At 38.0% G+C, this 25,774-nt stretch overlaps 1 protein-coding gene across 3 annotated transcripts in view; it reads right to left on the bottom strand.

Annotated features, from left to right (window-relative positions):
- Nucleotides 1-25,774, bottom strand: part of LOC126188867 (metallophosphoesterase domain-containing protein 1) — a 68,500-nt gene that overhangs the window by 36,824 nt on the left and 5,902 nt on the right. For all 3 annotated transcript variants that reach the window (XM_049930517.1, XM_049930519.1, XM_049930520.1), the window contains exons 2-3: nucleotides 6,693-6,837; nucleotides 6,334-6,607 (exon numbers count right to left, since the gene is read on the bottom strand). In XM_049930517.1, the coding sequence (XP_049786474.1) occupies nucleotides 6,334-6,607; nucleotides 6,693-6,837 (419 nt within the window). The remainder of the gene's footprint in view (nucleotides 1-6,333; nucleotides 6,608-6,692; nucleotides 6,838-25,774) is intronic.

Here is a 25,774-nt window from a genome sequence, read left to right as displayed (position 1 = left end):
TGTGTTTTCTACTTCAGAGGAAGGTATTTTGGCCAAAACCTAAAGTGTATAGCAGTCTTTTTGTTGTGCCTGTCTGTGGCTCAGTGTCTGTAGCATTTATATGTCTGAGTAGCTGCCAAAATGATAGTGGAAGAGAGCTGTGACACAATGCAGTTCCTCCAAGCATCTGGCCATATCCACTGCCACCTGACAGCCACAGCACACATAGTTGTGGCTGAGCTTCAGCATGCCACCCCATGCTGCCTTAGCAATGATACGTGGGCAGGTCGCTGACCTTCGGCCATGGTGATGGCCGCTATGCAACAATCAACACCTGCTGCACTCACCTAAGGTCCTCAGCAGAAGTAGAAACGATAGAATTAGGTGATAGTACTAACTGTCAGTGAGAGTGAACACTGCTCAAAGCATGGAAAAGTGAAATGTCAATTACGCATATCTATCCAAAGGTTTTGTTTCAGATAATTAATCAGCAACTAGTATTTCCTTGTGTTAGAAATGTTTTTCCAACTTCAAATACCAGACTGTCTGGCGGTCTTACATTACCTACAGAAAAAGTTTTATCATCTGTTTCTTTATGTCAGGTCATTTTGTTTGCTGTAGATATATAATTCTTGTATTTTTTCTGATTTGATTACGACTTGAATCATAACATACTGTATGATGTACAGTTATGAGACACTGTATTATGTTAGGTAGTCAGCTGGTAACCAATTAAGTTCCAGTTTAATTAAAGTTGACATTTTCTTGATTTCTTCAATGTACAGAGCAGCAGTTATATGTGCAATAAGATTCCTTTTGCATACGCTGATCAATGATCCTATACAAAGAACAGGTGGGGTACCTTAATTACTGAGCTTATGGAAGTACACCTGAAAGAGGTAAAAGTTACATTTATTACAGTTGAAAAGTATCATCAGTTATGTTACGCTAAGGAAACAGAAAAGTAAAGAATGTCTTTAACTGTTTGAAAACTGACAACATCGTAATTTTTTACATAACCTATCCCCATAACATCTACACATCTTTGTGAATATTCCTTTATAATATATAATCCTGTTTATTCAGAAAAATTAATGTTCAAGATTAGTTGTACACTATTCAGACTTAACTGATGCACTAAGGAATTTTGATATTCTTAATTTTTGTATAGTGTTGATTACCTACTTGTCACACATATTAACCAAAATGTAAACAACTGTAAATATTTGAACCATGGACCTTGCCATTGGTGGAGAGGCTTGTGTGCCTCAGCGATACAGATGGCCGTATCATAGGTGCAACCACAACGGAGGGGTATCTGTTGAGAGGCCAGACAAACATGTGGTTCCTGAAGAGGGGCAGCAGCCTTTTCAGTAGTTGCAGGGGCAACAGTCTGGATGGCTGAGTGATCTGGCCTTGTAACACTAACCAAAACGGCCTTGCTATGCTGGTACTGCGAACGGCTGAAAGCAAGGGGAAACTACAGCCGTAATTTTTCCCAAGGGCATGCAGCTTTACTGTATGGTTAAATGATGATGGCGTCCTCTTGGGTAAAATATTCTGGAGGTAAAATAGTCCCCCATTCGGATCTCCGGACGGGGACTACTCAAGAGAATGTCGTTACCAGGAGAAAGAAAACTGGCGTTCTAGGGATCGGAGCGTGGAATGTCTGATCCCTTAATCGGGCAGGTAGGTTAGTAGGTTAGAAAATTTAAAAAGGGAAATGGATAGGTTAAAGTTAGATATAGTGGGAAATAGTGAATTTCGGTGGCAGGAGGAACAAGACTTTTGGTCAGGTGAATACAGGGTTAATAAATACAAAATCAAGTAGGGGTAATGCAGGAGTAGGTTTAATAATGAATAAAAAAATAGGAGTGCAGGTAAGCTACTACAAACAGCACAGTGAACGCATTATTGTGGCCAAGATAGACACGAAGCCCATGCCTACTACAGTAATACAAGTTTACATGCCAACTAGCTCTGCAGATGATGAAGAAATTGATGAAATGTATCATGAGATAACAGAAATTATTCAGATACTGAAGGGAGACGAAAATTTAATAGTCATGGGTGACTGGAATTCATCAGTAGGAAAAGGGAGAGAAGGAAATATAGTAGGTGAATATGGATTGGGGGTAAGAAATGAAAGAGGATGCAGTCTGGTAGAATTTTGCACAGAGCATAACTTAATCCTAGCTATCACTTGGTTCAAGAATCATAAATGAAGGTTGTATACATGGAAGAATCCTGGAGATACTAGAAGGTATCAGATAGATTATATAATTGTAAGACAGACATTTAGGAACCAGGTTTTAAATTGTAAGACATTTCCAGGGGCAGATGTGAATTCTGACCACAATCTATTGGTTATGAACTGTAGATTAAAACTGAAGAAACTGCAAAAAGGTGGGAAATTAAGGGGATGGGACCTGGATAAACTGACTAAACCAGAGGTTGTACAGAGTTTCAGGGAGAGCATAAGGGAACAATTGACAGGACTGGGGGGAAGAAATGCAGTAGAAGAAGAATGGGTAGCTCTGGGGGTTGAAGTAGTGAAGGCAGCAGAGGATCAAGTGGGTAAAAAGACGACGGCTGCTAGAAATCCTTGGGTAATAGAAGAAATAGTGAATTTAATTGATGAAAAGAGAAAATATAAAAATGAAGTAACTGAAGCAGGCAAAAAGGAATACAAAGTCTCAAAAATGAGATCGACAGGAAGTGCAAAATGGCTACGCAGGGATGGCTAGAGGACAAATGTAAGGATTTAGAGGCTTATCTCACTAGGGGTAAGATAGATACTGCCTACAGGAAAATTAGAGAGACCTTTGGAGAAAAGAGAACCACTTGCATGAATATCAAGAGCTCAGATAGAAACCCAGTTCTAAGCAAAGAAGGGAAAGCAGAAAGGTGGAAGGAGTATATAGAGGGTCTATACAAGGGCGATGTACTTGAGGACAATATTATGGAAATGGAAGAGGATGTAGATGAAGATGAAATGGGAGATATGATACTGCGTGAAGAGTTTGACAGAGCACTGAAAGACCTGAGTCAAAACAAGGCCCCGGGAGTAGACAACATTCCATTAGAACTACTGACAGGCTTGGGAGAGCCAGTCCTGACAAAACTCACCATCTGGTGAGCAAGATATATGACACATGCGAAATACCCCCAGACTTCAAAAAGAATATAATAATTCCAATCCCAAAGAAAGCAGGTGTTGACAGATGTGAAAATTACCGAACTATCAGTTTAATAAGTCACAGCTGCAAAATACTAATGCGAATTCTTTACAGACAAATGGAAAAACTAGTAGAAGCAGACCTCGGGGAATATCAGTCTGGATTCCGTAGAAATGTTGGAACACGTGAGGCAATACTGACCCTACGACTCATCTAAGAAAATAGATTACGGAAAGGCAAACCTATGTTTCTAGCATTTGTAGACTTAGAGAAAGCTTTTGACAATGTTGACTGGAATACTCTCTCTCATATTTTGAAGGTGGCAGAGTCAAGTACAGGGAGCAAAAGGCTATTTACAATTTGTACAAAAACCAGATGGCAGTTATAAGAGTCGAGGAGCATGAAGGGGAAGCAGTGGTTGGGAAGGGAGTGAGACATGGTTGTAACCTCTCCCCAATGTTATTCAGCCTGTACATTGAGCAAGCAGTAAAGGAAACAGAAGAAAAATTCGGAGTAGGTATTAAAATCCATGGAGAAGAAATAAAAACTTTTTGGTTCGCCAGTGACATTGTAATTCTGTCAGAGACAGCAAAGGACTTGGAAGAGCAGTTGAACGGAATGGACAGTGTCTTGAAACGAGTGTATAAGATGAACATCAACAAAAGCAAAACGATGATAATGCAATGTAGTTGAATTAAGTCGGGTGATGCTGAGGCAATTAGATTAGGAAATGAGACACTTAAAGTAGTAAAGGAGTTTTGCTATTTGGGGAGCAAAATAAGTGATGATGGTCGAAGTAGAGAGGATATAAAATGTAGATTGGCAATGGCAAGGAAAGTGTTTCTGAAGAAGAAAAATTTGTTAACATCGAGTATAGATTTAAATGTCAGGAAGTCGTTTCTGAAAATATTTGTATGAAGTGTAGCCATGTATGGAAGTGAAACATGAACAATAAATAGTTTGGACAAGAAGAGAATAGAAGCTTTCGAAATGAGGTGCTACAGAAGAATGCTGAAGATTATATGGGTAGATCACATAACTAACGAGGATGTATTGAATAGAATTGGGGAGAAGAGGAGTTAGTGGCACAACTTGACTAGAAGAAGGGATCGGTTGGTAGGACATGTTCTGAGGCATCAAGGGATCACAAATTTAGCATTGGAGGGCAGCGTGGAGGGTAAAAATCATAGAGGCAGACCAAGAGATGAATACACTAAGCAGATTCAGAATGATGTAGGTTGCAGTAAGTACTGGGAGATGATGAAGCGTGCACAGGATATAGCAGCATGGAGAGCTGCACCAACCCAGTCTCGAGACTGAAGACCACAACAACAAAATTTTTAGTCTATTGGAGTATAACAACTCAAGACAGAACCATTGCTGGGTTGTTAGTTGATATCCAATTATTTGTTTATGCAGGGTTCTTGTTTCTAGATCATAATTTATGCAGGATTCCTATTTTCTCTTTTGAATTTCCAAGAAAGTTTTTTCTTGCATTTGCTGAAAAGATTCTACTGGAGGGGTGCAAGGAGCAATTTTTGAAGCTGAAAGTGTCTTTTCTCTATTGGGAGCATTGTCATGCTGTATAACATTAAACAATGTCCCAGTGGTGGTATTGGTCAAACAGCAAGTTATATGCGGAGAGTAAGTGATGGGCTCCAGTGCGGAACAGTCACATGCAGCCGCACCATGGATAAGTAATACAAAAATTTGCTGTAAAATATAATTAAGAGCTGAAAGTTTCGTTGGTTCGTAGGAGGGAAAATCTTTCAGTAATCCAGTTACTTCGCCGAAAGAATGCAAGATTAGTTTTGAGATTTGTTGTTGAAATAGTATCATGTTTGTGAATCAGTAACTTTTGTGGAGGAACAAATTGATAGCAGAACATAAATTAATATGCCACATGAACAGCAAGGTTCCCAACACCCTTCCCTGGGGTATACCTGAAGTTACTTCTACCTTTGATTATGACTATCTATCGAAGATAACATGCTGTGTCTCCCCTACCACAAAGTCCTCAATCCAGTCACAAATTTCACTTAATATCCAATATGATCAAATTTATTGACAATAAGCATAAATGTGGTAATGAGACAAATGCTTTTCGGAAATCGAGAAATACTGCATCCACCTAACTACTTTGATCCAAAGCTTTCAATATGTCGTGTGAGAAAAGTGCAATCGATGTTGTCAGAATTCATGCTGGTTGGCACTTTGGAGGTCATTCTGATCAAGATACCTCATTGTGTTTGAGCTCAGAATATGCTTTAAGATTTGACAATAAATTGATGTCAAGGATATTGGATGGTAATTTTGTGGAGCACTTTTACTACCCTTCTTGTAGAAGGGTGTGACCTGTGCTTTTTTACTGGGCATGGTTTTTTATTCAAGGGATCTACAATAGTTTATACTTAGAAGAAAGGCTAACTCAACCACAAATCAGTGTACAACCTGACCCTGGGGCTTTGTCCAATTTTAATGATTTCAGCTGTTTCTCAAAACCATTGGCATTAATACTTATTCCATTCATACAAGGATTAAATTGGGGCAATTCTCTTGGGTTTTCCTTTGTAAAGGAATATTTGGAAACAGTTTTAAACATTTCAGCTTTTGTTTTGCTACCATCAATTTCAGTTCATGTATCATTCACTAGGGGCTGGACACTACAGCCTTTACATACGACAAGAATTTATTTGGGTTCTGTGAAAGGTCACTTGACAATATTCTGCTACAGTAGTCATAGAAGGCATCACGTATTGCTCTGTTGACAGCCAAATGTGTTTCATTCAGCGTCTCTCTATCTATAGTCCTATGCTTTATTTTACACATATTATGCAGTAATCTCTGTTTCTTTAGAAGTTTCTTTACAGTGACTGTATACCATGGAGGTTTGCTCCCACCAAGAACTGTTCTACTGGGTACATATCTGTCCAATGTATGATCAGTTATTCTTTTAAACATGAGCCAGAGTTCCTCTCCATGCTCCTGCCCTGTGCTGAAAGTTTTAATTTCCTCATTGAGATATGACACTTCTGATATTTTTTCATGCATTGTTTGTTATGATGACAATTATACAAGTAAATTTCCCCATAAACAGTAAATTCACGGATAGTAAGTTCACTACTAAAGGATGCACAGTGGAAATGAAGTGTAAACACTACAAAGAATATCTTACCATGGTGTGCCATATATTTTCAATCCGTAAACTACAACTTCTTCATCTTGTAAATATATGCAGTTTGTCAAACATTTTTTCACATTTGGGGTTGTTATTGCTTCTGTTATGTTTTCTTTTGGAACACCCAATGTTGGAATTTTATCAACAACACTGTAACCTGTATGAGAAGTTCTGTCGCCTGGACTGCTGTTCAAAGACTGTGTAAATGTTTCATCAAAACTCAGCTCATGATTTCCCGCAATAACAATTTTATATTTGTGAGGCAGCTGACCTAAAATTACATATTACAAATAAATTCAGTTTTCATATTAATATTGACTATCATGGATGTAATATTAGGAAACAACTAAGCTTACCTATCCAATTATTGAAATCAATAACCTCTTCCTCTCTGCCACATTTTGTAAAATCACCTGCATGTATGAAAATATCTCCATCTGGAATGTCAAATCTGATATGTGGAGTCAATGAGTGTGTATCACTCATACACACTATTCGAACCTGCAGAAACATTACAAATAAATCAAACTGCAACAAAAAATTGCGCCTAAAATTATACTGTATCAACATTAATTAGAAAATGAAAAGCTGCTTCAGTAATACATTGTCACTTATATCCTTAAATGTATACATCACAAGTTACTGGGTCTGTCACCCAGCTTATCTGTTCATAAACTTGATGAACATAGTTTACATAACTTAAAATATAAGTTACAAATTTCTTGTGGTGGACATTTTTGCAGCAGTAGTGTATAAATTGAAGTAATTTTAAAGAAAAACACCTTTTGCATGCTGGACATTAATTTTTTTTTTAATTTTGCTTGCACACCCAGATGTGTTTCACTTTATTTGCAAAGCATCTTCAGTGGGTTTCAGATCAGCATCTAATTCATTATTTGTAATCCAAACAGCTTTCTCTCATATAGACAATTGGTTGACAGTTTGCAGTTTCTGTTGTGGTCACTGCAGCCTTTCAGCCAGTTTTCTGTATGGGAGAAAGCTGTTTGGCTTACTGATAATGAATTAGATGCTGATCTGACGCCCACTGAAGATGCATTGTAAATAAGGCAAAATATGTAAAATGTGAAAAACTAATGTGCAGCATGCAAAAGGCAATTTTATTTTAAACTACTGCTTAAACTTAAAGTTTTTCTTTTATAAGTTTCTGCAATTTAAAATATATGTATTTGAAGGTAAAAAAAATAAATATTGTATGGGAATGTAAGATACAAGTACTAAATGTGTCTTGCTGCAGTACTAACTGGAACACAAGTGCTAAATGTTATACTGTTTGAGGATTTAAAGAGAGAAGAGAAGAAAGTGGACTGATACATATAGGGCAAACAAAAAATTCATATGCAGAGTAAAATGAGGTCTATTAGATTTCAGGAAGGAACAGAACACAATGACAATAATTACTGCTAAGATACTTGAAGGGTCCAGGAAAAAAGTTAAGTCCATTTTTTTCTTTTTTCACCAGTATATGGAAATACAGAACAGATCCAACATCTCTTACCATGGTAACTAGGAAAACTAACTCAGTCATAATGCAAATGAGCTTTGAAAAGAAGTTGTACAGGGAAAGAAAGAGCTCAGCCCATATGAAACACAACAAAAAGGCTTAGTCCATTAAGTGCTGAACTTACTGGACTGCGTAGTTTTGCAGGATGCTTATTTATATGGTCTCCTTTGTGTACTTCTAATGTACTAAAAAAGGCCTAGGAAAAATGAATGTGAAGCAAGATTTAACAATGCGACCTATGGGTACACAGTTTGAGTACAAATATGGGATGCAGTGAAAGAAGTTTTTGTTTTTCTTACGGCATTGATGGCAATGCATGGCACATGACATATCAAAAAGTAAGACACAATATGTAGTGTCTAGTCATCGAACTACCAGGAATGCCCTTCTTGATAAGAGAGAGAAACACGGGAACAGCCCCTGGAAATTAAGCAGCATATTGCCCCCTTTCCAGACAGACATTGTTATTATGGGTTAGAAGATACAACTAAAGTATACTCTCTGATGAACTGGACATAAGTACAATGTTCAATTTATTCAAAGAGAATTACCCAACACGTAAGGCATATTACAAAACACATACATAGTGTATTTCCTTTGAGTATACTCACACAGATACATGTAGTACCTGTGACAAATACAGAGGCAAAGTGAAATGCCTACAAATGGAAAAACAGAAGTGGCAGAAATCAGAGACAATGAGTCTCAACTGAAGAATTAGAAAACTTAAAACTATTTTCACAAATGGAAAGCAAATATGTTTTATGAGAGGAGGAGAAAAGCTAAGAAGGAAAGCAGAAAGAGCTGGAAAAGGAAGCCATATATATGGATTTTGGCAAGGATCTGCCTCTGCCCAACATTACAACTAAAGCTTTATGTTATAAATGGCAATTATATATGTAAACTTTAAACATCCACTGTTTATCAAATGCATAGATACGTTTTTCCTTTATCCTGAATGTGTTGCCAAAAAAGGTAGTGATGTTGTCTGTTCCACGATTCACACATTTTGTTAGGAAACTAAAGCTGAAACTTTTCACCAATGTACAGGATTCCTGAGGCACTTCTATGTGCAGAAGTATCCCTTTCCTACAAATCCATTTAGAGAGTTTGTCATAGATGGAACTCACCCAAGGCTTATCAAATTCAGAATGGAGCATAGAAGATTGCTGTTTGAAATCAGCACATCCGGTTGAAGAATCCAAAGGACTAGAGTTTGGGTTTTCCTGAGATTTCTCCCAACCATATATGTTTTTTACTATGATACAGATTCAGATTACCCATCTATCATGAGAAATACCAGGAGCTATATATTTTGAAAATTTTTTGTTTGTCATTAGCAAAAGAACATTATGAGAGTTGCCTCCTTTTTGCTTAAAGTTCTCAGACTAGGCAGTCTTGTACTGCTTTTAAATTATATTTCGATTCTGTGTCAAGTAATAAAGGAAAATACAGTGTTTATGCTACTTTGAAGTCGTGGACGGATCCCCTTCTTTAATTTGATAAGCAACTCTTACTCAACTTTTTAACATACATTATCAAAACTTCAAACAAATTTGCAATAACATTGTTACATATTTACAGGATGTTAGTTAAGGTTTGTAAGTTTGCAAAATAACTGTAAATGTTACAGAACTGTACGATCAAGAAAAGATTTAACTAGAAATATTAATGTTCTACACTGAAGAGCCAAAGAAACTGATTCACCTACTTAATAATGTGTAGGGCCCCCGTGAGCATGCAGAAGTGCGGCAACAAGACGTGGTATGGACTCGACTAATGTCTGAAGTAGTGCTGGAGGAAACTGACACCATGAATCCTACAGGGCTATCCATAAATTCGTGAGAGTACGAAGGGGTGGAGATCGTATCTGAACAGCATGTTGCAAGGCATCAGAGATATGCTCCATAATGTTCATGTCTGGGGACCAGCAGAAGTGTTTAAACTCAGAAGAGCATTCCTGGAGCCACTCCGTAGCAATTCTGGACATGTGGGGTGTCCCATTGTCCTGTCAGAACTGCTCAAGTCCGTCGGAATGCACAATGGACGTGGATGGATGCAGGTGACCAGACAGGATGCTTACATACATATCACCTGTCAGACTCATATCTAGATGTATCAGGGATCCCATATCATTCCAACTGCATACGACCCACACCATTACAGAGCCTCCACCAGCTTGAACAGTCTCCTGCTGACATGCAGGGTCCATCGACTCATAAGGTTGTCCCCCTACCCGTACACGTCCATCCGCTAAATACAATTTGAAACGAGAGTTATCTGACTAAGCAACATGTTTCCAGTCATCAACAGTCCAATGTCGGTGTTGAAGGGCCCATGAGAGGCATAAAGCTTTGTGTCGTGCAGTCATCGAGGGCACACGAGAGGGCCTTCGGCTCCGAAATGACCGTATCGATTATTTTTCATTGAATGGTTCGCACACTGACATTTGTTGATGGCCCAACACTGAAACCTGCAGCAATTTGCAGAAGGGTTGCACTTCTGCCACGTGGAACGATTCCCTTCAGTCGTTGTTGGTTCCATTCATGCAGGATCTTTTTCCAGCCCCCGGAAAAGTTGGAGATTTGATGTTTTACCGGGTTCCTGATATTCCCAGTACACTCGTGAAATGGTCGTACAGGTAAGTCCCCACTTCATCGCTATCTTGGAGATGCTGCGACCCATCGCTCGTGTGCCGATTATAACACCATGTTCAAACTCACTTAAATCCTGATAACCTGCCATTGTAGCACCAGCAACCTATCTAACAACTGCATCAGACACTTGTCTTATACAGATGTTACCGACCGCAGTGCCATATTCTGCCTGTTCACATATCTCTGTATTTGAATTACACATGCCTATACCAGTTTCTTTGGCGTTTCAGTGCATAACATTTATAAAATTGGACTTAGCTCATTCTTTTCCTTGCCCCTTTATTTGATTCTTCCAAGTAGTCTACCTGTCCTCACTCAGATGTGTGATAAAATTTCACTGCCAAAAGATAATTTTTTGTTGAAGAGATCAAGAAACTTTAGGTGACCCACCTACCTCACGCCCCCCCTCCCCCCCCCCCTCTCTCTCTCTCTCTCTCTCACACACACACACACACACACACACACACACACTGGTGAAAAGTGTTCAGCCTTTTTGTTGTATATTAACTAGTGGCACAGTAAAATCTAATCCCCTCAGGGGAAAAGGGCATTATCATTCTCTGCTGGTGAAAATCAATTCTAACAGCTAATTCTTCTGGTTCTCTTTATGATGCTACAAAGTGGTGTCTTGTACATTATTACATTTTATTTGGGAAAAATAATCTACTGTTTTTGGGAACAGTTTGCTAGGAAAGATTAAAAATGTTTTCAGTGTTGTATTAACCTGCATTTATTCGCTTTTGGAAGATATTCTTCCAACTCACTCCTATATTTTGGTTACTAAAATGAAATCATTGATTTAATCACGAACTTCTACTCTGCTTTCTTGAATTACTCAATGCACTTTTACTCTTGCTATATCGAAAGCTGCAGGGTTCTCTGCTGACTGTCTACATCTGGACCTTCACACAGCTGCTGTTTGGTCCTGAATGCAGAGCTACTTTCCTCATGTCACAGTTGGATAGGCTCCCTTCTAAACTTGCTAGTCAAATTTGGAAGAGATAGTTTAATGTCATAGTAACTGTAATGTGCTCCACCATGTCCTGGATGTTTTCTTTAGCCCTTTTTGAAAGTAGTGCAAGTAGTGTTGGGTGCTAGTTTTGCTGCTCCAGACAAATGGGCTCTCATAAATGGTTTTTTTTGTATCTAAACATTTATTAAAACTGTAACAGATCACAAAACCCCGAAGATGTTTCATTTCAATTTTTATTTTCTCTCTGATTTGACACTTTAATAAAGGGACATGGTCATTTGTAGACTTTCAAATACAATAAAATTCAGTACAAGAAGATTGTTCTCAATTTTATCGATTATTTGTGATACTTTTACAATCTGGCCACAAGGTCCCAACGCTCTGGAACAGTTTATTGATCACATGAACAGTATGCACCCACGCATCTGGTTCATTGCCGAAACAGTAGAAGACATACTGAGATGTTGTGGCAAACAAAGTTGTATGGGCGGCTGCTGCCCTGTGCACCAGAGGTACACTGATTTATATCTCAGCATGCAGAGTTTTCACCACCCCATCCAGAAGAGAGTCATTTTAAATACATTGCTACACAGTGCTACAACTGTTTTTGACTCGACTTCCCAAATTAACTTCTGGAGTATATGTCACAAAAGAATGGGATGGGTCATAAGATTTAAAGTTGGCACTTTCAAAGAAACAAAAATGCAGAAATACTGAACAATCATGAAATGAATCACCTATTGTGCTCCTTCCTTTCTGCAGTGCTCCTCTAGCAAAATATGTAGAATCTGGGGAAGACAAGGTATAAGATCTATTTTCTGACCACCTGAGAAGATAAAGGAAATGTTGCAGCCATTTATAGGCAGTCACGACCTCAGGTTCCCTGGGATATATAAGATTTTATGTGGGTGCAGTAGCAACTGCAGCAGTCAGTGCACCCATACTGTTTCCAACTGCTATGCAGAATACCAATTTCACATTACATGGGAATAATAATTCAAGTCCTGTTTGGAAGATACTGAGAAAATTAAATTTTAAGCTTTGAGGACTGTGTCAAGTTTTAATTACAAATAATTTATAGATTTTACCCCCTAAATTATTGTCTACTTTATATGTTATACCATGGCATAATAACCACTTACAGTAGTGCAGAATGACAATGAAGAAATATATCAATAGAACAAAAGACAAAATTTGCAAGAAGTGATCTAAGTTCATTCACAATTAAATTTAAAAGCTTAGAAACTGCTCTTTTATCTGATTATTATTACCAATGTATCACTTTTATACTTGACATATAGGATATATTCAATACAGCAACCTTTTATCTTGTCATAATACTAGGTCTACTTACAATAATGCAGTACAACAGTGAAAAAACTTAATAGCAGTACAAATAATTAATTTTGCAAGGTAAAAATTAGCATCAAAATTGTTAAAACATATGAAATAAATTTAAAAGCATAGGAACTATTGCCAGGACTTTCCTAGAATGACCCATTTTTTTCTAATTATTCAACTTTAAACATGACAAAAGTTCCTATTTAATAATGCAAAACAGTAACATTAATTAAATAGGCAAAATGATCCAAGTCCAGTGTTACAATGTCTGTAATGCTACGAAAAAAAACACTTGTCTTTATCATGGGTTTCACCAGCTGATAATGAACTGAAACATTGTTGAGCTTCTTAGCCACAAAACTGTTTCAAAATTTACAAATTGCTATATTTTGCAAGGGATTACACTCCATTACAACAAAGGGTTCTGGAAGTCATCTTGCATTTTCAGTTACGGGATACCAGTCATTTGGCACTTCACAAAACCGTCTTTATGTCTGCTAGGCCCATATTCTGGTCACACTAAAAAAGTTATGTGGCTGTGGTCAAATCTTCCTTCAGTAGGCTTCAAGATTTATTTATTTATTTATTTCTTGTTCCGTAGATCCAGTTAGTGAGTCAATCACAAGGATATGGAACGTGTCAAATTGTACAGGTTTCAATTTACACTTACAATAAATACAAAGGGCAATTCAATGCCAAATTGTACATAGTTTAAATAAGACATACTATAAATACAGTAATAGATAGATACAATGTCAGCTAGATACCATAACAACCATTTAACAGAAAAAGGAGTTTCAAATAAAGGTTAAAGATAAGAGCACAAAGTTAAATCAGATAAGGCCTACAAGAGTAAATACAGGTACAGCCAATTTGTTGTTACGAAAAGTGTGCTAACGCTCAATGCACAATAAAATCAATTGAACTACTTCTAGACACAATAAGTTCAGTGATGGTATACATTTTCTTTCAGATATTCATCCACAGTATAAAAAGATTTCTCTGTCAGGTAATCTTTGAGAAGTTGTTTAAATTTTGGCAGTTCTGTATGAACACATTTGATATGTAGTGGTAGAGCATTGAACAGCTTAATGCTGGAGTAGTAAACTCCTTTTTGTACCAGAGTGAGACGTTTCATTTCGAAATGTGGATTGTTTTTGTTTCTGGTGTTATAGCCATGGAATTTACTGTTGTCTTGGTAGGTAGAATAATTTTTGCACACAAAGGTCAGCAAGGAAAAAATATACTGTGAGGCAGTTGTTAGGATACCTATCTTCCGAAACAAGTGCCTGCAAGAGTGTCTTTGATTGACCCCACACATTATTCAGATTGCTTTTTTTTGGATGGTGAAAACTTTGTTTGCAAAGTGGTTGGTTCCCCCAGAATATGATAGCATATGACATCAATGAGTGGAAGTAGCCAAAGTAGGCAACCTTAATGGTGTCAACTTCAGCCACTGAAGAAATTACCCGTAATGCAAATGTTGCCGAGCTAAGTTTTTTACATAGATGAAGAATGTGAACTGACCAATTACATTTACTGTCTATGTAAGCACGCAGGAATTTTGTATCTTCAACTTTCTGTATTTGTTGATCTCTACATTTTATGTTAATTTCATCGAGATTACTTTGTGATGTATGGAACCTCATATAATGAGTTTTATCTGCATTGAGTGAGAAACCATTTGAAGAGAACCAATTTAAGATGTCATTAAAAACAGTACTTGTAGTTTGTTCAAGATCATGATCAATCAAATCGTCAATTAGAATTGTTGTATCATCGGCAAACAGGGTAAATTTGCTGTTTGTCTCAGAACAAAGAGGAAGGTCATTAATAAATATGAGGAAAAGCAGTGGGCCCAACGGAGCCTTGAGGCACACCACACGTTATCGTTCCCCATTCAGACGAGGCAGGTTCTCCAGAAGAGCCATTTAGTATTACAGTCTGCTTCCGATCCTATAGATATGATTGTAGCCACAAGCCAACAGTGCCACCTAAACCATAGTATTCTGCCTTTTTCAAGAGAATTTGGTGGTTTACACAGTCAAAGGCTTTCGTAAGATCACAAAAAATACCCACTGGAGACATTTTTTTGTTAATGGCTTCCAAAACTTGGTTGCTGAAAGAGAATATTGCCTGTTCAGTACAAAGACCGGCACGAAAACCAAACTGATTTTTGCTTAAGACACTGTGGAAGTTGAGATGGTCTACAATCCTCCTGTGCATGAGTTTTTCTAGAATTTTCGAGAAGGTAGTTAATAGGGATATTGGGCGATAGTTTGTAACAATGCTTTTATCACCTTTTATAAAGAGAGGAATCACTACAACCAACTTTAGTCTGTCAGGGACAATCCCTTCTTGTAGGGATGTATTGTATATGTTGCATAAGATGGGACTAACAAATTTATAACAGTGTTTCAGTATTTTCCTAGAAATATTGTCCACACCAGCGGAATTTTTATTTTTTAATGATCTAATTACTCTTATGACTTCACTTACAGTAACTGGAGGTAAAGATAACTGTGGGATTCTGTTGCTAATAGCTTTCTGTAGGAGGGACAATGATTCTTCTATAGAACCATTACAGCCTGTCTTCTCTGCTGCTCTCAAAAAGTGGTTATTAAATATTTCTGCAACCAACTCAGGTTCCTTTATGATACTGTCCCCTGTTTTAATCACTACCTGAGACATGTTCCCTGTTGTCCTGCCAGTTTCCCTCTTTATTACATTCCATAGAGTTTTAATTTTATTTTCTGACCTTTCAATTTCTGATTTTATGCACATACTTTTAGATTTATTTATAACCTTCTTGAGAATGCTACAGTAAAGTTTGTAGTGTTGTCGTTTCTTTGGATCATTACAAATCCTGAGAGCACTGTATAACATCCTCTTTGTTCTACAAGATGTTATTATCCCTGTAGTGATCCAAGACTTCTTGGCATTGCCTATATGACTATTTCTAACTACTTTTTTGGGAAAGATGGACTCAAATACAGACATGAATTCATTTAAAAATGAATTGTACTTTTTGTTTACATCTGTTTCCCTATAAACTGGGCTCCAATCTATCTCTTTTAGGCTGTCATTGAATTTTTTAAGGCCCTGTTCAGTTATTATCCTAAAAGATTTCCAAGAATTCTCAGAACTGTTGCTCACACTGATGTAATTGAGCCTAAGCAATTGACCACCATGATCAGAAAGGCCAAGGATTGGATGTACAGTGATCTCATTGCATTTAGACTTATCTATAAATATATTATCTATCAGACTTTTACTGTTAACAGTAACCTTAGTTGGGAAATCTACTATTGCCATCAGATTATAAGACTCCATTAAATGTACTAAATCAGCTGTACTATTGCTCTCATTTAGAAAATTAACATTAAAGTCACCAGTAATTATGAAGTTCTTGGACTTTGAGTACACAATGGATAATAAAGAATCTAAGTGCTTAAGAAATACATTCAAATTCCCTGAGGGAGATCTATACAGTGCTAACACTACAGCTGTGAAGTCATTTACAGTAATCTCAACACCACATACTTCAATTTGTTGCTCTATACAATGGCTCTTTAAATCTAATGCATTGTAAGATATGTTATTTTTTACATAAATTACCACTCCACCTTTTTCCATGATGGTTCTAGAGTAATGCGCTGCCTGACAGTAACCACTTAGCTGTAACCTTTCAATGTCTTTCGCATGATGTTCACTAACACATAATACATCAGTATCTTTTATTCCTTGTGGTTCCTCCAACAGAACAGTAATGTCATTTACTTTATTACCAAGTCCTCCCACATTTTGGTGAAAAATTGTCATTTCTTAGGAATTAGAGACAGATGTAAACTTTTGCCTAAAAAATTATCTGTAGCTACAGACACAATACGTTCATTACTAACAATTTCCTGAAACATTTGAGTTTGAAACCGAGTCTGACTTGAGGGCTGGAGCCATTTAAGTGCGATTGGTTCCAACTTTGGGGTACATTTGTGGACTTCTTCCAATATTTTTGTTTTTAAGAGGGTACCTAATGCTTTTTTTCCTGATCTGTTCAGGTGCATACCGTGTCTTGTAAATAATTCTCGTCCAAAACTGCTTATATCTACAACACAAGTATTGTTAAAATGCTTACACAACTTTGCTAACTTAGAGTTCGTTTGTGAGATAGCCTCATTTACACAGGACTGTGGGTTTAAGTCATGTCTCTTTGGAATGTTCACAACAAATACCTTATACTGAAGAAGCACCGATATTTTCATCCTGAGCGACTGTATGACATCATTCCCTTCGTTGCAGGCAACGTTGTTTGAGCCACCTATTAAGATCACACACTCGTTTTTTACTTTTTCAGGATCACACCCCGCTACAACTTCTTGAAGTTTAGCACCTTGCTTCACAATTCCACAAACATCGGCAGCATTAAAACTGCTTTTCACTATATCAGCCATGCCTCTACCATGACTATCAGCGAAAATGGGAAGACGATTTGTTGATGTTTCACTCACAGCAGACTGGATCACACCACTGCCACTTTCATTGCTGTTAACTGAACGCTGTGGCTTTGGAAGATCAAACCTAACCTTTTCCTGATTGTTTATCGGAACACTCTTCTTACGATTGTTTTCACTTTCTGTGAGACTATTACTAGAACAAAGTACATCAAAATTGTTTACATTCACGAACCTTGAAACATTTGCTGTAGACGAAGTTTTAATGCCGAATGTTTGATGCTTGTTGTGTACTAACTTCCATTCTGATGATTTATCAGCGTCATTTTGCGGCAATGAAACACAGTGTAGTTCATGTTCTGTCCTGGGCAAAAACCACAGAATACACCAAATTCACATACATTGCTGGATATGACTTCAGTACTATAATGCGATAGCTTAGAACAAACTTCATCTGAAACTTTGTTTGCCATGGTTCGACGTAGGTGTAGAACAAAGACTTAGCTGTAGCACGGCAATATATATTAAATGAGTAAAGTGACAGTTGGTAGTAACTTGTTGAGATAGTGGGCAGTGGTTTTTTTTTCTCATGATTCATCATAATTACAACTCTGTTTATTTTCTACACACCCCCTGTCCAGTCTGCTTTATTTCAAAAAAACTTGTCAGTCTTTCATTTGTGCAGTTCATTTTAAACAGATAAGTGTTTTCTCTTCTCAATCAGGTCCTGGGGAGAAACCTTCGCATCACTATCTGTGCGTCAACTTGGACAACATCACATATGCTGCAGGTGTTGTCATCTGGCAGCCAAAATTTATATTTTGTCACAAAAGTTACATGATATTGTTCATAGGACACTGGGTTATCCAGGAATTTGTTTAAGAACATCTGGTGTAGCTTCTTGACATTAAGGTCTTCTAATGAGCAGTACGCCCTTTGAGCGATTGTATATATTCATGATTTTTGCCTCTTGTTTCGTCATTACGTTTGTGTGGCCTATAACCATGTTTACCCACAGTGTTGATGTATGCTTTCCCTCTATTGACTAGGGAACATTTCAAAGTGATGAGGCATCGGTTTGTAATGCCATGGATTGATAGAAGCACTTTGTGGTATTTCAACTGTCTTCAGATCCCTTAACACCCTAACTTTATAACTGCAGGAGAAGTCACGATATTGTGCTCCATCAGAATTCTTTTTTTGTTTCCAGCACAATACAAGCTTCACATTGATTAGATTTGTTTATCATAAGATGCTATTTCACTGAACTCTTTAATCAATGTATTTCTTTCTGTGCTAGTTGCATTTACAAAACATTTCCCATATGAACACTTATAGTCATTGCCGGTATTCTCACTCAAAGCTCCATTTTCAAACACTGTCTCAAAAGAAAGCTACAGTACAACTAACAGTGCACTAGCAATGTTATTCTAAGACCGTGTACAATACTAAAAAACAACAATGAATAATTTACGCCTGGATGTGTGGACTCTGATCAATCTTCCAAAGGAAAACTGTGACTTTGATCATTCTTCCAAAGTATGTAAAAACTTAGAGCCTGAATTACATGGGCATTGATCATATCCCCAAAGTTAAGGTTTCACATGAAATGTATTTGCAGTTGCAAATACAAGCAACAATCAGCTGCGTAAGGGAATGAAGACACTGAAAATTTTGCCCAACGAGGACTCGAACCCAGATTTCCCACTATACGCGATTGGTCGCCTTAACAGCTTTGGCAACTATGAACAGCTCACAGCTGGACCCAAACTTCCATATCTTGTTATTCCTGCATCACAACCTGCACTCATACATATATTATGTAATTCCTGTACAGGGAGGACATCTTAATTATAAGCTGCTGCCCGGTGTCAGCCGATAAATATGATACTGCAGCACTTGTCTTGTTAAGAAGAATGATACATGCATGTACGAAGGAACGCTGCAGTGTTGTTCTTAACAACACAGGCACTACAATATCACATTAAAGTTTCACAGCCTGGAAGTTCTTCATTTCTATAACAAGATGACAGTGAAAGCTAAAATTTGACCTTAGATGACTTTGACTGTTATCCCTATGTACACTTCAATTAATATACATTAAAAATTGAGAACTTGAGAAATCAAGAGCTGCTGAGCACAGATCCCACTGAGAAACAGAATAATACTGCATGAAATTAAAATCTTTTCCCATAAGTATAATCTTCAATGATGGCAGATAATGATTGCAAGCATTCCACACTTGTCTAGTTATGAATTGCTAGCAGAGGTAGTAGCTGCTGCACAATTTAAAAGCCATGGAGGATGGAGCTACATCACCAAAGACAATAGAAAAAAAGAAAAACAAGGAGACAAAATACATCAAGGAAACTAGATTTTGTACATCAGTAAACAGTTACCAGCTGATTTGCGTAAGACGAGAAAAAGACTGTCCCTATGATTTTACAGATGGAACATTTCATGCGAATGCAAACAATTTTCGACAAGCCTGAGTTCAGTTCTTTGTACAATGTGTTTATCTCCAACAGTCTGCAAAGAACAAAAGTTCGGTATCTGTTCCAAGCTTTTTAATAACTCCTTACACAATGAGAAACATCAAACAATTTACTACATTGGAAGTTAATATACAGGATGTTTGTCTACTATATGTACAAATGGAATTATTCAGATGGCTAAGTGAGATGAAAATTTAACTGTGGTGAGGAATTTGATAGTAGGAAAAGGAAGAGAAGGAAAAATTGTACAATTACATGGACTGAGGAGAGAGGAATGAAAGAGGAAGCTGCCTGGTACAAGAGGCTTATCTCACTAGGGGTAAGATAGATACTGCCTACAGGAAAATTAAAGAGACCTTTGGAGATAAGAGAACCACTTGTATGAACATCAAGAGCTCAGATGGAAACCCAGTTCTAAGCAAAGAAGGGAAAGCAGAAAGGTGGAAGGAGTATATAGAGGGTCTATACAAGGGCGATGTACTTGAGGACAATATTATGGAAATGGAAGAGGGTGTAGATGAAGATGAAATGGGAGATATGATACTGCGTGAAGAGTTTGACAGAGCACTGAAAGACCTGAGTCGAAACAAGGCCCCCGGAGTAGACAACATTCCATTGGAACTACTGACGGCCTTGGGAGAGCCAGTCCTGACAAAACTCTACCATCTGGTAAGCAAGATGTATGAAACAGGCGAAATACCCTCAGACTTCAAGAAGAATATAATAATTCCAATCCCAAAGAAAGCAGGTGTTGACAGATGTGAAAATTACCGAACAATCAGTTTAATAAGCCACAGCTGCAAAATACTAACACGAATTCTTTACAGACGAATGGAAAAACTAGTAGAAGCCGACCTCGGGGAAGATCAGTTTGGATTCCGTAGAAATACTGGAACACGTGAGGCAATACTGACCTTACGACTTATCTTAGAAGAAAGATTAAGGAAAGGCAAACCTATGTTTCTAGCATTTGTAGACTTAGAGAAAGCTTTTGACAATGTTGACTGGAATACTCTCTTTCAAATTCTAAAGGTGGCAGGGTTAAAATACAGGGAGCGAAAGGCTATTTACAATTTGTACAGAAACCAGATGGCAGTTATAAGAGTCGAGGGACATGAAAGGGAAGCAGTGGTTCAGAAGGGAGTAAGACAGGGTTGTAGCCTCTCCCCGATGTTATTCAATCTGTATATTGAGCAAGCAGTAAAGGAAACAAAAGAAAAATTCGGAGTAGGTATTAAAATCCATGGAGAAGAAATAAAAACTTTGAGGTTCGCCGATGACATTGTAATTCTGTCAGAGACAGCAAAGGACTTGGAAGAGCTGTTGAACGGAATGGATGGTGTCTTGAAGGGAGGATATAAGATGAACATCAACAAAAGCAAAACGAGGATAATGGAATGTAGTCGAATTAAGTCGGGTGATGTTGAGGGTATTAGATTAGGAAATGAGACACTTAAAGTAGTAAAGGAGTTTTGCTATTTGGGGAGCAAAATAACTGAAGATGGTCGAAGTAGAGAGGATATAAAATGTAGACTGGCAATGGCAAGGAAAGCGTTTCTGAAGAAGAGAAATTTGTTAACATCGAGTATAGATTTAAGTGTCAGGAAGTCATTTCTGAAAGTATTTGTATGGAGTGTAGCCATGTATGGAAGTGAAACATGGACGGTAAATAGTTTGGACAAGAAGAGAATAGAAGCTTTCGAAATGTGGTGCTACAGAAGAATGCTGAAGATTAGATGGGTAGATCACATAACTAATGAGGAAGTATTGAATAGGATTGGGGAGAAGAGAAGTTTGTGGCACAACTTGACCAGAAGAAGGGATCGGCTGGTAGGACGTTCTGAGGCATCAAGGGATCACCAATCTAGTATTGGAGGGCAGCGTGGAGGGTAAAAATTGTAGGGGGAGACCAAGAGATGAATACACTAAGCAGATTCAGAGGGATGTAGGTTGCTGTAGGTACTGGGAGATGAAGAAGCTTGCACGGGATAGAGTAGCATGGAGAGCTGCATCAAACCAGTCTCAGGACTGAAGACCACCACACACACACACACATAATTTAATCATCACTGACACTTCATCTCAGAAGCATGAAAGAAGGATGTATACGTGGAAGAAACCAGGGGACACTGGAAGGCTTCAGATTGATTATAAAATGGTAAGACGGAGATTCTGAAACAAAATTATGCGACGTTTCCAGGGACAGATGTTAACTCCAGCCACAATTTATCGGTTATGAACTGCAGGTTAAAATAGAAGAAATTGTGAAAATGTAAGAATTTAAGAAGATGGGACTTGGATAAATTCAAGGAACTGACCCATGTGTGAATGAGGTGTGCTTATCCTTTTCCTAATACTGTTGATATTCCAACCTGGAGTTTCTACTGTCTGAAGGAAAAGCAAGTTCTTGGGGGTTTCAGAGACAACATAGGCAATGGTGGACTGTAACAGGAGACAGGACCATATAGAAGACAAATGGGTGGCTTTGAGAGATGAAATAAAGAAGGTAGGACAGGTTCACATAGGTAAAAATGACAAAGTCTAGTAGAAATCCCTGGATAATATAGACAATATTGAACTTAATTAATGAAAGGAGAAAATATGTATTAAAAAAAAAGAGCAAATGTAGTGGGCGCAAGGGGAAATTCAGATGTCAAAATAACGGGACAGAGAGAGAGTGCAAAATGGCTAAGCAGGAATGGTTAGAAGATAAATGCATGTAATTAGGGGAACAACAGATATCAAGTATAGGAAAATTAGAGCATCCTCTGGAGAAAACAGAAGACATTGTCAATTTAGTAGTGGAAGGAAAAAAGTTGTACAGGGAGACCATGGTTTGAGTACAGGTTCAAATTATGTAATTCACATTATTTATTTATATCTAAAAACAAAGATGAATATAATAGGAGGAAACATTCCACGTGGGAAAAAATATATCTAAAAACAAAGATGATTTGACTTACCAAACGAAAGTGCTGGCAAGTCGATAGAAACAAACAAACACAAACATACACACAAAATTCTAGCTTTCGCAACCAACGGTTGCCTCGTCAGGAAAGAGGGAAGGAGAGGGAAAGACGAAAGGATTTGGGTTTTAAGGGAGAGGGTAAGGAGTCATTCCAATCCCGGTAGCAGAAAGGCTTACCTTAGGGGGGAAAAAGGATGGGTATACACTCGCGCGCGCACACACACACATATCCATCCACACACATACAGGCACAAGCAGACATATACAGAGGCAAAGAGTTTGGGCAGAGATGTCATGCTTCATCAGGAAAGAGCGAAGGAGAGGGAAAGACGAAAGGATGTGTGTGTGTGCGAGCGTATACCCATCCTTTTTTCCCCCTAAGGTAAGTCTTTCCGCTCCCGGGATTGGAATGACTCCTCTCCCTTAAAACCCAAATCCTTTCGTCTTTCCCTCTTTCCTGACGAGGCAACCGTTGGTTGCAAAAGCTAGAATTTTGTGTGTATGTTTGTGTTTGTTTGTGTGTCTATCGACGTGCCAGCAGGTTGATAGACACACAAACATACACATAAAATTCAAGCTTTCGCAACCAACGGTTGCTTCATCAGGAAAGAGGGAAGGAGAAGGAAAGACGAAAGGATGTGGGTTTTAAGGGAGAGGGTAAGGAGTCATTCCAATCCCGGTAGTGGAAAGGCTTACCTTAGGGGGAAAAAAGGACAGGTATACACTCGCATACACACACATCCTTTCTTCTTTCCCTCTCCTTCGCTCTTTCCTGATGAAGCAACCGTTGGTTGCGAAAGCTTGAATTTTGTGTGTATGTTTATGTGTCTATCAACCTGCTAGTGCTTTCGTTTGGTAAGTCACATCATCTTTGTTTTTAGATATATTTTTTCCATGTGGAATATTCATAACATTATTTATTTATTTATTTTGATCCAACATCAACCGATAGCAAAAAAAAAAAAAAAAAAAAAGGTTTTTTGTGCCTGTCTTCTGGATAAGTCGGAGCCTTGCTTACTAGAGTTACATGTTATTGCTTGGCATTACTATCTACACAACTTTTTTCTAAATTGAAAGAAAAATGTTACATACTTGGCCTATACATAAAAACAATTTGCTATTGCAATACATAGATTAAGGAATTTACAGTTTGTGACACAGTCTTCAGATCTGAGATTCAAATATTTACAGTTCGTGACACAGTCTAAGATCTGAGATTCATATATTTTTAGACAGATGGTCTTTCATCATACGAGTGTACTAAAACTAGAAACTCATCTAATGAATACACAGGATTGTTTGTTTGTTGTTGTTGTAGTCTTCATTCCAGAGACTGGTTTGATGCAGCTCTCCATGCTACTCTATCCTGTGCAAGCAACTTCATTTCCAAGTAACTACTGCAACTTACATCCTCCAGAATCTGCTTAGTGTATTCATCTCTTGGTTTCCCTCTATGATTTTTACCCTCCACGCTACCCTTCAATACTAAATTGGTGATCCCTTGATGCCTGACAACATGTCCTACCAATCGATCCCTTCTTCTAGACAAGCTGTGTCACAAATTCCTCTTCTCCCCAGTTCTATTCAGTATCTCCTCATTAGTTACATGATCTATCCATCTAATCTTCAGCATTCTTCTGTAACACCACATTTTGAAAGCTTCTATTCTCTTCTTGTCTAAACTATTTATTGTCCACGTTTCACACCCATACATGGCTACAATTCATACAAATACTTTCAGAAAAGACATCCTGACACTTAAATCTACACTTGATGTTAACTAATTTCTCTTCTTCAGAAACACTTTTCTTACCATTGCGAGTCTACATTTTATATCCTCCGTACTTCGACCATCATCAGTTATTTTTCTCCCCAAATAGCAAAACTCATTTACTACTTTAAGCGTCCCATTTCCTAATCTAATTCCCTCAGTATCACCTGATTTAATTTGACTACATTCCACTACTCTCATTTTGCTTCTGTTAATGTTCATCTTATATCCTCCTTTCAAGACTCTGTCCATTCCGTTCAACTGCTGTTCCAGGTCCTTGCTGTCTCTAGCAGAATCACAATTTCATAGGTGAACCTCAAAGTTTTTATTTCTTATCCATGGATTTTAATACCTACTCTGGATTTTTCTTTTGTTTCCTTTACTGCTTGCTCAATATACAGATCGAATAACATCGGGGAGAGGCTAAAACCCTGTCTCACTCCCTTCCCAACCACTGCTTCCCCTTCATGCTCCTCGACTCTTATAGCTGCCATCTGGTTTTCGTACAGATTGTAAATAGCCTTTCGCTCCCTGTACTTGACCCTGCCACCTTCAGAATATGAAAGAGAGTATTCCAGTCAACATTGTCAAAAGCTTTCGCTAAGTCTACAAATGCTAGAAACACCGGTTTGCCTTTCCTTAATCTATCTTCTAAGATAAGTCATAGGGTCAGTATTGCCTGCTGTTCCAACATTTCTACGGAATAGAAAGAAGGATCCTTTATTGTACAATTATATGATAGCAGAACAAACACTGGTAGCAGTTACTTCTGTAAAATATCTGGGAGTATGCGTGCGGAACGATTTGAAGTGGAATGATCATATAAAATTAATTGTTGGTAAGGCGGGTACCAGGTTGAGATTCATTGAGAGAGTCCTTAGAAGATGTAGTCCATCAACAAAGGAGGTGGCTTACAAATGGTTCAAATGGCTCTGAGCACTATGGGACTCAACATCTTAGGTCATAAGTCCCCTATAATTTAGAACTACTTAAACCTAACTAACCTAAGGACATCACACACACCTATGCCCGAGGCAGGATTCGAACCTGCGACCGTAGGGTGGCTTACAAAACAATCGTTCGACCTATACTTGAATATTGCTCATCAGGATGGGATCCGTACCAGATCGGGTTGATGGAGGAGATAGAGAAGATCCAAAGAAGAGTGGCGCGTTTCGTCGCAGGGCTATTTGGTAAGCATGATAGCTTTACGGAAATGTTTAGCAAACTCAAGTGGCAGACTCTGCAAGAGAGACGCTC

Source organism: Schistocerca cancellata, chromosome 5, assembly GCF_023864275.1.
Source record: "Schistocerca cancellata isolate TAMUIC-IGC-003103 chromosome 5, iqSchCanc2.1, whole genome shotgun sequence".
In the NCBI taxonomy this organism is placed as follows: domain Eukaryota; kingdom Metazoa; phylum Arthropoda; class Insecta; order Orthoptera; family Acrididae; genus Schistocerca; species Schistocerca cancellata.
The sequence above is the reverse complement of the archived record's forward strand: the minus strand, read 5'-3'. Positions and strand labels throughout refer to the sequence as shown.